This window comes from Paramormyrops kingsleyae, chromosome 21 (genome assembly GCF_048594095.1).
Source record: "Paramormyrops kingsleyae isolate MSU_618 chromosome 21, PKINGS_0.4, whole genome shotgun sequence".
In the NCBI taxonomy this organism is placed as follows: Eukaryota; Metazoa; Chordata; class Actinopteri; order Osteoglossiformes; family Mormyridae; genus Paramormyrops; species Paramormyrops kingsleyae.
This window is the reverse complement of record NC_132817.1, coordinates 8,098,752-8,111,017: the sequence shown is the minus strand read 5'-3', so window position 1 is coordinate 8,111,017 and position 12,266 is coordinate 8,098,752. Positions and strand designations below refer to the sequence as shown.

The 12,266-nt window shown below is 45.2% G+C and overlaps 1 protein-coding gene across 3 annotated transcripts; it reads left to right on the top strand.

Moving 5' to 3' along the window:
* The first annotated feature begins 2,061 nt into the window (after positions 1-2,061).
* LOC111849443 (myelin-associated neurite-outgrowth inhibitor) lies at positions 2,062-8,139 on the top strand. 3 transcript variants are annotated; one of them, XM_023822316.2, is made up of 7 exons: positions 2,062-2,220; positions 3,305-3,398; positions 3,508-3,594; positions 3,983-4,077; positions 4,929-5,106; positions 5,207-5,331; positions 5,593-8,139. In XM_023822316.2, exons 2-6 carry the CDS (start codon positions 3,329-3,331, stop codon positions 5,317-5,319), a joined length of 543 nt encoding a protein of 180 aa, XP_023678084.1. In that variant the 5' UTR covers positions 2,062-2,220; positions 3,305-3,328; the 3' UTR covers positions 5,320-5,331; positions 5,593-8,139. The 3 variants fall into 3 exon arrangements, with proteins under 3 accessions (XP_023678084.1, XP_023678082.1, XP_023678083.1); XM_023822314.2 differs by having other exon boundaries at positions 3,935-4,077; XM_023822315.2 differs by having other exon boundaries at positions 2,070-2,220; positions 3,308-3,398; positions 3,935-4,077.
* Positions 8,140-12,266: the final 4,127 nt, after the last annotated feature.

The window sequence follows — 12,266 nt, the reverse complement described above, 5'->3', positions numbered from 1 at the left end:
TATGCACGGACCAAAAAAGCGGTGTTCTGTGGGTTGGGACTCAGAAGGTTGCTGGTTCAAATCCCATGGTCGGCAGAGCGATGCCTCCATTGGGCCCTTGAGCAAGACCCTTAGCCCCAGTTGCTCCAGGGACCAGCTGCCCCTACTGTCTCCCCTACGGCAGTTTCATGAGGTGGCCTCCTGGGATGCTTTTATAGCTGTCCTGAAGGAGGTCCCACTAATATGCTGAACACTCATTGGCTGCTTTTTCTTCACTTTCTGGTCAAACTCCTCCAAAACCATTTCTATTGTGTTTAGGTCTGGTGGCCAGGTCATGTGATGCGGCACCATCACTCTCCTCTGTAGGTGGTTTGGCGTGTCCAAACTATTCACTAGTACTGTACATACCCATACAGGTACCTCCCACTCCTCACCACCCACACTTTGAAGTTTCAGTCATCGGCTGGTAGCGTGTTGTGGTTAGAGACCTTTACTTGTGCCACAACCTTCAGGTAGGAGAACAAAAGAAGTATTTTGTGTGTTAATGATCTTCAATGGGGAACTTCAACTTCAGTTACTTAACATTCAGAAGTATGAATGATGTATATGTATACTAGCTGTATAAATAATAATCTGTATAAATTTGAATGTTCAAAGTAATTGCAACATTGAGTAATCAGTCATCTTTTTCCATCATTTACTTTGGATTCGGTCAAGCCCCTTTGTATTCCTGATGACAGCAAACCCCTTTGCCAAATTCTGCCTTGTCATTTTAATTCATCTAGCCTTGATATATCAGTGTGAACTCCAGCTGGGCCTTTTGCAAATATGAAGTTTCATGTGTCAGTTACAGAGGGCTTGTTTTTCACCTCTGCTGACTCATTGTGAGTTTCAACAGTTATTCGGTCCTGATAAAAACTGAGAGCAAATGGAGAGGCCAAAGCAAAGGACTGCAAGATTTAAACGGGCAAAAGGAAATGTGATCACTTTCTCGGGTGTCCTGGAAAAACCATGCAACAAATTCAAGCTAAAATAGAGAGCACCGTCATTATGGATCGCATTTTTAACGACTTTTAAGAGAATCAAACAATTCTATTCCCACATTGAACATAATTTCTATGACCTTAAATGTAGGCAGTCTATTTTTAGTTCAAATCCCAAGAGAGCTCATACTACATATACCTCCTATAGTGGAAACCTATATTTCCACAATGAATCAGACAGCTAGCCTATATACATTTGTAAAATTATAAGGCAGTTAAAAAAAGGAAGTCATGCAGTAATGTCACCTCTGAAAAGAAAGCTTTAGACCAGATTGTGTATACATATCAATGGACACAATTTTTTCACTAATCTTTGAGACCGCTGTTTGGGACTGAGCGTAGCCTATTTTAAGGACATTATGTCATACTTACCTACATCAGTACCAACTCGGATGTATATTTAACTCATTTTCAAAGCACCCAATATAAAATGTGCGGGTGATAGAAAAGACCAATAATATAGCTCACAAAAATATTTTTCAAAAATTGAAATTATTAATTTTATTGACGGCATGCTCCCTCTTGTGGAAAACGTGTGGAATTATTATTTTCTGAATAATTCATAGGCTTTTACTTAGTGTATCAATTCAACGTTAAAAGCGACGTTAGTTCTCATACATATACCTCATTTTGGCAATATTTACAATATCCCCCTTTCTGAACAGTAATCTGGAGCTAACCGTGACTATTTTTCTTAAAAACAACCACTTAATACATTACGATAAAAAGTTACATTGCAATAAATGTAATAAAAATTGTAATTAATAGATTTGTTAACAACATTGGCGTATAGTATTAAATGTCCATTATGCTAATTTTTCATATGAATATATCCCTGGTGTATACTTAATATTAACTAATACGAGGTTTTTTTTATTATACATCCAGTTCACAAAATCCTCTGTAAACAGGCCGAATATGACGATCCCGATCCTTTAATTACTGTCTGAACCTAAAAGAGGAAAAGGGTTCAAATTATTATTTTAAATATAATTACGATTTCCGTTCAGGTTACACGTTTGCGTATGTCCGCGTCACGTGACGGGGTCAGAGGCTCACTGGCCTCGGACGGAAGTGACGTAGTTCAGTGTCGCTTCGCTTGGTGCGCAGTAGCCTCAGACATTCGAGACGAATAATATCATAACCATAAAGTTTGGGGGGTGGGGAAGACAAATCCACAGGAAACCATCGACGGTCGGTAAGGAGACATCGAGCGACGTGCATAAACGCAGCTTTTTGCCCGATCGGGCCTGCTTTCGTCTAAACGCTTTTACCTGTTGCGAAGTACACTTGATGCTAGGGGACGGTTGTTGTAAGGATGAATAATGGGGGCAGATGGATGATGCGAGGGCGCCCGGACTCGGTTCCGCGGCCCTGCTCAGTGGCACGTCCGGCGATCGTCCTCGATCGGTGCCCGTCCCTGGCGGCCCACGCTGTCGCTTAATTCTGGGTAACTTACCGTCCACGTAGATGCGGAGCTTGACAGGCGTAAAATTCACCCAAAGCACGGCAGTCGATGGCGGTGTAATTCCAAAATACCTGCAGATATGTTAGCGCTATGTAAGCATGCATTGTAAGATTTAAAAAAAAAAAAAAAAAAAACGCAATCTGCGGGCGGTATAACATAAATGGTGGATCAGTCACTAAAATACGCTATGCCCGACGTTTTTAGCGGTTTTTTATGAGGATTTGATGCGTGCTTTCATTGTAGCTGTATTAAGGTCACTTTTACAGCAGCGGCATTTCGGGTTGATATGCACATATTGAATAGCGCCACTCTATTTTTTTGCATATGAACTGAAGCTTTTATTGGGGGAAAAACAGCAGGTTTACAGAAATCACTGAAATTCGTTATTTAAAATTGCAAGTTCCTTACTGGCGATATGCTAGAGGACATGCCGAGTTTCCACTGGTGTTTGGTCAGGCATTTGCGAAGCTGATCACCTGTGTAGTCCCTTAACCATTACGTGACCCATTTTAAGACCTGACTGCGGGACTTAAAATAGGTCATTAGATGGTTAAGGGGCTGGACTGGGCTCAGAGAAAGATTCTACACGTTTTCTACTGGAGTCTAAGAACATTTGCAATTTCCCAGAATGTTTGATTTCGTGACTGTGAGTTTGTAGCTGGTTAACGCTCAGTGGCGCCCAGGACTGAATAAACGGTTATTAAATATGGAAGGATAGACGTTTCTGTTCTTTTATCATTGATTAAAGTAATTAATGAGCAGAACACATTATTTTATGAGTGATGGTGAAATTTTGGACATGTTTTCGTCTTAGCAGCCAGAACCCCAGAACTTCAGCATGAACCCGGTTTATAGCCCCGCTTCCACTGGAGTGCCCTACTCCAACCCCAAGGGAATCGGATACCCGGGTAAGCAGACATCGGCGTCACTGGGAATGCCGCGTCTTCCCCCCCCCCCTCCCCCAAGTCAGTGCCATCACCGTGACGTTTGCCTCCTGTCTCTCCGCCTGTTGTTCAGCGGCCACTTTTCCAGTGGGATACGCCGCCACTGTTCCGGCATATTCCCCGAGTATGTACCCTGGAACCAGCACGGCCTTCCAGACAGGTATGGCAGAGCCTCGTCGCCGTCATATTCTCCCGGATTCCCTTAGCAGACTCGGGCGCGCGGAGCTGTCCGTCCAGACTGCAGGGGTTATTTGATACTCTCGACCTTTGCTGAATGTTATATCAGTGGCGTTGACTGTGCCGTGTCACACTCAGAAGTGGAAATTACTGCTTGTGTGTTGCGTGCACTTTGTGTATCTGCGAAAAATTTTTAACGTTATCGTTTAACTGTTGGGGGGGTTTTAATGAAGCTGCTTTGAGTCGCTGAGTGTCCTGTACGCGAGAGCCATGTTCCTGGAGCTCCCTGCTGGGCTCACCTTGCACCGCGGCTACACTTCCAGGTTACACTCCTGGGACGCCGTACAAGATGTCGTGTTCCCCCACCACAGGGACAGTGCCCCCCTACTCGTCATCGCCTAACCCCTACCAGGCAGCCGTGTACCCCGTGAGGAGTGCCTATCCCCAGCAGAACCCCTACGCGCAGGTGAGACACCTCCCCCCCCCCCCACGCCAGCGATCATCTTTTCTAGCAGATTCTGACGTTTGCTGGCTTGTTTGCTTGCAGGATTTGGCTTTCTCCCAGATGTGGGTGATGAGTGAATGTTACATTTATATAGGGCTTTTGAAGATAGAGAAATCAACAATTAGAGATATCAGGAGAGAAGTCAACAATTAGAGAAAGGGGATGATTTGGAGGTCAGATTTCATAGGGCCATAATAGGCGGTTTGGCCACTGGGCACTGGGATACCGGCCCTAACCCTTTTGAAAGATGCCCAGGGGTCTTTTATGGCCACAGAGAGTAGGGACCTCGGTTTTACGTCTCATGTGAAGGATGGCACTGTTTTTACAGCTCAGTGTCTCCGTCACTGCACTGGGACACTGGGATCCACACAGACCACTGGATGGGCTCCTCCTGTTGGCCACACCAACACCTCTTCCATTAACAACCCAGCTTTCCCAATTGGTCTCACATCCCAAGTACTGGCCAGGCCCAAACCTGCTTATCTTCAGGTGGATAACCTGGGCTGAACTGCAGGTGGTGTGGCTGCTGGCTATTTGCTGGTGGATAACCCTTTATCCATCAGCCCAGTTAGGTGTTTGTGCACTTAAGGTGGTCTCTTCATAAATATGATGGGGCGATGTACGAGCTGAAATAGAGTGTCTGTAAAAACAGGATTCTTCTAGGCCTCTAATGATGTCATGTGCCCTTCAATGCACATGACATCAGCGGTCAGTGAACCGGAACGTTCCGCTGCTGGAGGCGGACCTTAACGGGCAGGTGTTCGCATGGCGGTTGTTTGTTTGACTGACTGTGTCCACCCCCGTGTCAGCAGCAAGGCGCCTACTACTCCCAGCCCCTGTATGCGGCCCCCCCCCAAGTCATCCATCACACCACGGTGGTGCAGCCCAATGGGATGCCGGCTGCTATGTATGCCCCACCCATCCCCCCTCCCCGCGCCAACAGCGTCCCCATGGGGATGGTGGCAGGAACCACGATGGCCATGTCAGCCGGTAGGTCGAATGCCGTGGAACGTTGCTCCGTCACCTATACATGCTTGCTGGTGCTAAATGCTAACGCTAAACACGCTTTCTCCACCCCCGTGCTCCTAAGGGACCCTGCTGACGACTCATTCCCCGACTCCAGTGGCTCCTCACCAAGTCACGATGCCTACGTACCGCCCCCCCGGTACCCCCACTTACAGCTATGTGCCCCCCCAGTGGTAAAAGGCCAGTAATGTGAGTAATCCTTTTTCCATCCATTAACCTAACATACTGTTTAATTTTTTATGCATTTATAATTGCAAAAACCCAGTTCAGTATAGATCTGACATTTTTATGCAATGCGTCTTAGAGTATAGGAATGAGCTACAATGTTTTTTGTCCATGGGATTCGAACCCATGACGTTTCTGTTTTTGGTCTCCTATTCTGTCAATCAGAATTCAGCATTTTTGCCTTGTTTTGTGTACGTTTTCCTTGCCCCCCTCCTCCCCCCTTAGGGTGAATGTGATCGATATGCCTCCATCTTCAGTCTGGTGTCATAGACAAGATGGTGAACCCTTGTCATCTCCATCCAAGATCTCATTCTTCCGAAACGACGAAAAACAAAAACGGGCAAAAAAGCTATCCTTCCAGTACCGGCACATTGTGCCGAACCGACCCAATGCCTCCCCTCCCCTCCCCTCCCCTCCCCCACTTAACCTCTCTGCTGTTTCCCACATCTGGTGACAAGGATTTGATGCACGTGTTCTCTCTGGACTGCCTGCCTTCCGAATTAGTGGTGTTGAGTTTGGAGTTGGGGATGCCCTTTTCGTTATACACGTTCCTGTACCACGTCGTAAAAGATGCTTGCTCTAATCTACCTGCAGCCACTAACGCAAATCTCCAAAGTAATTTCATAGCTGGACAAGGGTTAAGACAGCTAGCACTCAGTATCACTAATGCAGTCTTAATGTTACTTAAGAGTAGTATTCCTTTCAAACGGATGTGTAAATTTATGTTAGTTATACAATGGTCAGTGCAGTATACGTTGAACAAACACTAGCGTTTAGATAGTTTGGTGTTGGCAGAACGGTCATTCCAAACCGGTTTTTATTTCACTGACTGATGCTGCATCGTATCTTACTTTTTCCTTCAGTATTTTGTAAAGGTTTTTCGTTTTGTTGTTTTTTTTTTTGACGTGAATGAGTGGGCAATTCTTCTCAGATTGCCTGCCCTGTTCTTACTCCCATCCACATTGTGTGTGTGTGTGCGTGTGCTCATACACGTGTGTGCGCATTTTAACGTGAATGAACAACCCTGCCGGACACACGATGACCCAGAGTCGGCACACAGCACATTTAGCTTACTTAAATGACTTAGGTCGTTTTAAGCGTCTGGCCAAATTCGCTGTGGTTTTAATGCCGCCATCTTTGTTGGGTCAGCTAGGAGACGAGCTGGCTGTCCCTCTGCGTCACGCAGCCTGTCACCGGCAGTCTAACAGCACTAAGATGCGACATGACCAAGCAGGTGAACGGTAAACAAACAGATTTAATAGCAACAGAGATTAGGTTTGAAGTTTTACTGTCAGCTGTTTCCCGGAGCTCTGAATTAATGCTGGGATCCATGAAAAGGGGGCATTCGTTTAAATTCCCGCTGGTCGTCTCGTCCAGACATTCCTCATTGCGGTACTGGGGTATTTCGGCGCTCTTCGGGAAACAGTATGGATCCTGACTCTGCTTCCAGATGGGCATTCGGGGGGGTGGGGGGGGGGTGTCTATGCACAGAGAGTATTTAACATCGCAGAATTCTGGTGTGTCCCTATAGAGGAGGGGCTTGCTGTGCCTAGAGTATCCAAAAATGTTGTAGGATAGCTGTTACTTAAAATGAAAGTCTCCCCCCTCCAAAAAGAGGTTATCGCTGTGTGATTTAAGTGTTTCACAGTGTTCCAGGTAGGAAATTTGAAACTGGTAGTTTAATTGAATTTAATTGGCATCTATAAACGATTAGCACTCCTCAGTCTAATTGGGGATTGGACCCATCCCTTTGAGCAGGGGAGCACCGCGAAGGTGACCAGTTGCTTGTGACCACACGACTTTGTTCATTCCTCCGACTCAGCCCCATCCTCAACGCGACCGCGGCTCTGGTTGACCGCCGGAAGGCAGCTGCACGGCGACTTGCATGCATGTGTGTGTTCCTTGAACGAGACGCGTGGACAAGCTTTGCACGGGATGCGCCGTCGGATTAAGCAGGAAGGCCGAGATCCGGGGGTGGGGGAAGGCTGGATGTTCCCAAAAACACATCCTAACTGGGGTTAACGGCTCCACGGTAGTCATCCCGGAAGATTGAGCCGGGCGTGTGCATGCGTTAAACGTCCGTTTGTGCTTGGCTTTATCTGCTTATCGGATTTGTTCTGTTAGAGTCGTACTCTTGCTTGTTTTGCCCACTTTTAAGATTTAAGATTATGCCCTGGCAGACCGGGGCGGAGCAGGACGGCCTCGTTAGTGGTCCGGCTTCCTGGCCAGGGTGGGGGAGGGGGTGTGCTGTCATTGTATCAGGGTTTGGGTGACTTCTAAACATTCGATACAGTGACTACATGACCAAAAGCACTACTGTGTATTTTTGTTTGTGAGTTCTGAATTGCTGTTCGAAAAAATGTAATTTATAGTTTGGTCTGATAAATGTATATTTTCTTTTATTACATTATTATGAAAAAAACGTCTCAGCAATACAGGTTGTTGTTTTTTTGTTTTTGTTTTTTTAACTCGTTGGTTTCACGCAGCAGTTCAGACGCTAAGTTCTGATCAGCGCTTCTTCCCGTCGGGGTTCTCGGTCCCATGCAAGCTGTCGTCAGGTCACATGACACGGCGGGAAGCTTGTCGGCCAAGGAAAGCGTGCTGAGAGCCACTGCAGTCCTGTCCTTTCGTTTTATATTCACTAGGTGGCGTTATATCCTGTCCACTGAACAGCGATAATAGGAAAGTTGTTTTTTTTTTTTTTTTTGGTATGTTTGCGGAGATGTACTGTATTTCCAATATTTTAAATAAAGTTGATATACAAAAAATTGAGTTGATTCTTTACATCAGTGGTGCTCAACTGCTTTAGCCTTGGGACCTACATTATTCTTTGGTCATTAAATCACGACCCTAAGTTCTATTTTTGTTTTTTTCTGTTATTCCACCAAAGGAGGGCTGGCAAGAAAAAAATATTTCCAGACATCTTTTTTTTTTTTTTTTAAACACACAATCCATGACCCAATAAAAATGGTTCCATGACACTTTTGGGTGCGACATTAGGACACTTCATGCCCTCTAGTGGATGCACCCAGAATTTTTCTTAAATGTCCTCTGTTACAGGTCTAGCAGTATTAGCTATTGTCAATTTGAGTAGGGAAATCGCACATTTGTGGCACTTCTCTCTGTGTTTGAGCAAGCAGTCTCTCTCTCACTTTCCTTCCTAATAGACCTACAGTTTCTTACAGTGAATTCCAACCATCCATCAATCTTGTACCTGTGCTCCAGGACCAGTGGCAGTGGTCAGCCACCGCTTGAACCCAGGATTTGTGTGAGCCCCCCTGTTGTCCATAAAGAGTCAGTACACTAAATATTAAAATGTTCCTTATTTAGAAGATGTGGACTCCAGCTTATCCAACATCCCACTATGAAACTAAGGGTATTAATATGAATCGGTCAGTTCATTGTTGCTTTAATAGCCTCTACTTTTCTGGCAAAGCTTTCAATTAGATGCCAGAACATTGCTGGAGTTGCTGCCATTCAGGTTGGGTATTCATGTTGGGTGAAGTCCCTTTCTGTGAGCTTGTCTGACCAACCACTTCACAACTGAACCTCTTTCCAGGTATTTGTCCTTCACAGTCATTTCAGTTGCGTTTCACCCGGACAGAAATGTGGCAAACTTAGTTGTTGGAAAGATGGTGTCCTACGATGAAACCAAGTGGAAAGTCATTAATGTCTCCCCTACAACAACCACTCGTCCTGCTGATAATGTTTGTTGCAGGAGATTGCACAACTGGGTGCTTAATTATACATCTGTCTCAACAGTGGGTGTTGATTAAATAGGAAAAGGGGTGTCCCCATACTTTTGGCCATATACACTAGTGACCAAAATTGTGGAAACACTTCCAATTTACAGATCGTAGAACTTTATTACAGTTACTTATTTAATCATCCAGTGTATGATATTTGCAAACATTCTTTGATTGTTTATAGACATTACTGGAAATGTCATGTAGTAAATTTTAAAGCATAATGCCAAAAATGCACTGGTCACTAGTGCAGTGTAGCTACAAGCTTCTGACTTTACCAGCTAGCACTCTAGGGGGAGTGGTGCTTTTTGAGTGCATCCAATCTGGCCCTGCTTGTATATGGGGGTCAGAGGCCCCTCCCAGATAGTAAGAAACACATGGGATGGCTATTCATCGTGGGGCAACTATGCACTCAGTTTGCAGGTACATGTTCAGACTGCTGTCCCCTGGGACCAGGAGTAGGGCTTGAAGATCTATTCGAGATGTTTTTAAAGATGTTAGCCTAAGTGCTTGACTTTGGGGGGATATCCATGGGATGAGAGGCAGCAGAACCAGCCCCCTGAAACCTGGAGGGGTTAGGGAACCGTTCTGTCCACTGAGCCTCTAAGTTCCCTTCATTGTACGTTTTTGCGATCCGATCTCCCATTCAGGGTTTGTCCTGCCTTGGTCACCACGGTTACTGAAACCCAGGCTCATTGAGACGCTGCACCAACAGAGGGACACTGGGTGTGCACTTCCTGAAGAAGTTCTACTGGTGCATCGTGGGTAGCATCCTGCCTGGAGCATCTGCACCTGGTTTGGTAGCCGCACGGCCCAGTCGAGTGTGACCCCCTGACCCTGTGGGTCACTGACGGGAAGCAGTGCGAGGGCAGAAAATGGTGAAGATAAAAGAAGTCCTAACCCACCCCAACGACAGCTTCGTCTCGCAGCCTGAAGGCCAAAACAGACGGAGGATATGCATCTGCCGTCAGTCTGTATGCATCCTGGGCGCTAATGTATCACTGCACTTACACACTCTTACCAGCCCACTGTCACTGCACTTACACACTCTTACCAGCCCACTGTCACTGCACGGCTTTTCCAACTGTTGATATACAGACAGTCGGGGAAATAAGAACAACAAGAATGGATCTTGTTCGTACCGCTGCCTGTACTGCTCGCTATTTTTGCCGATTTATCATTATATATCTTATTCTCATTCTTCATTGTGTTTTGTTTTCTCTTAATAATGCCGATTTCCACAAACTCCCTCCAGGAAGCAGCTGGGAAAGCATTTCACTGCACAGTAGTACAAAGCATGACTGCGTATGTGACAAATAGCACTTGAAACTTGCATGGCTGCGCGTTTGGGCGGCAAATGGGTTCGGAGCATCAGCTGACAAACAGATTCTCTAACAGCTGCCAGCCTCAGGAAACAGGGCTGTTCAGCAGCTAAGATGGAAATGATTGTGGACCACTTTCCATTTTGCACATTTCTTATTTTTTTCTTACTGTGTTGCAACTTTGTTTAATTTATTCCTAATCTCTTATTACTTTCCTAAAGGGAGCCCTCAGCAAAACTCATTTCGTCACCTGCATCTCCTGCAGTACGCTGTACTGTTGCACATTTGATGAATAGCCTCTGATTTGATTTTAACTCACAAATTAAACCCCTACACAATCAATGGTCTACCAGCATTAAATTGATGCAGAAGTGGAGCATTTTTTTTTAAACTTTACATATGATGTAGCACTTCTGAAAGGGAACTTCAGTGCTTATACCTCAGTTTTAATTAATGGTGTCTCTGGAAGGTCAGAGTCATTGGTAGGACCAGGCCCGGCGCCACGGGGGGGGCATAAGGGGGCGTCGCCCCCTCAGATGGATCATTCCGCCCCCTCTGTTAAAATAAGCCCTAGCTGAACTTTTCTAAAAATATATTTTAATTTATTTTAATTTTAAAAGACTAATATATAAGTTAGACCACTATAGTTAGCTAAAAAATAAAGTCTATGTTACATACGTGTCGGTACGTTCTAGACTAGATTTTCAAATCCAGGCATTTGATTGGTCAATTGGGTGAGCGGGAGCAAACTAACTCGTTTGGGTTTTAGCAACTGCAAATATGCTACGGACACGGCAAAAGGGATTAACAGACATGCCAATAGTAAAGAACATCAAACATGCGTGGCTTTTTGGAAAGAGAGACAGTTGCGATGTTCTACAGGCAGTGACATTTCAACTGGTTAATTCCGATCAGCTCTCTCGAAACCGCCTGTAAGTCTCTGCCATTGTAGACATTATTGAATTCCTTGTCTCAAACGAATTGCCATCAATTCGGTTGATAACCGATATCAAGCGAGAAGTGGACTTTTTCTGACTTTGTTTGATTACACTTTGAGACAGAACAAAGAGTTTGCCCGGGCTTATAGTACAGTTCCGAAAAATGCTATTGAGGTATGGTTTACTTTATGTTTTGGTGTGTTGGCTTGATCGAGAAATATGCGCCCACTTGCTTTATGTTTAATGTTAAACATCGCTGCTGTGCCATGGTGTTTGGAACGTACATTTAGGGTTTGTTAAACAGTAGCGTGTTTGTGTGTGCGATCAAACAGTTATTATCATGTAGAACTAACAATCGTACAGTGTGCATATTTTGGGAGATAAATCGCCGCCTCCTCTCTGCATTTCAATTGCCCCCCAACTTGTTTTCCACTGGCGCCGGGCCTGGGTAGGACCCCCCCAGAAGCTGAATACATCAATCATAACAGAGCTGTAATTCCTACTCCTGGCCCCAGGGGGCAACAGTCTGAATATGTACCTGCAAAATGCTGACTGAGACCTAGTGCTTAATGGTTCAGTTAGTCCTGCACACCTGCAGCCTGCCCTTGGCTGTAGCAGATGTATGACCTAGGGGAATATTGTTGATAATTTAAGTTATGAGCACCTTGTCTAACTGAAAGCTTAGAGGGCACAGTAGAACGCTCCCACCCACACACACAGATTGAGATTAAAATCCACAATGCATCTCCAAACCTCCTGCACATCCATCTAAGTCAACCCATAGTCTGCACATTTTATGAGGGAGGGGAAATTGCTTTCACACATCCCGAAAAAAAGGACCCAGCTTTGTGAAATTAAGGATTTTGCAGCACTTGACTACCTAACCCATATTC

Excerpts from the sequence above, each read along its gene's own strand:
- LOC111849443 (XM_023822314.2), top strand. The coding sequence starts at position 3,329 with ATGAACCCGGTTTATAGCCCCGCTTCCACTGGAGTGCCCTACTCCAAC. Across the intron at positions 4,078-4,928 it reads AGCAGAACCCCTACGCGCAG|CAAGGCGCCTACTACTCCCA; the intron begins GTGAGACACCTC and ends CCGTGTCAGCAG. Across the intron at positions 5,107-5,206 it reads CACGATGGCCATGTCAGCCG|GGACCCTGCTGACGACTCAT; the intron begins GTAGGTCGAATG and ends CGTGCTCCTAAG.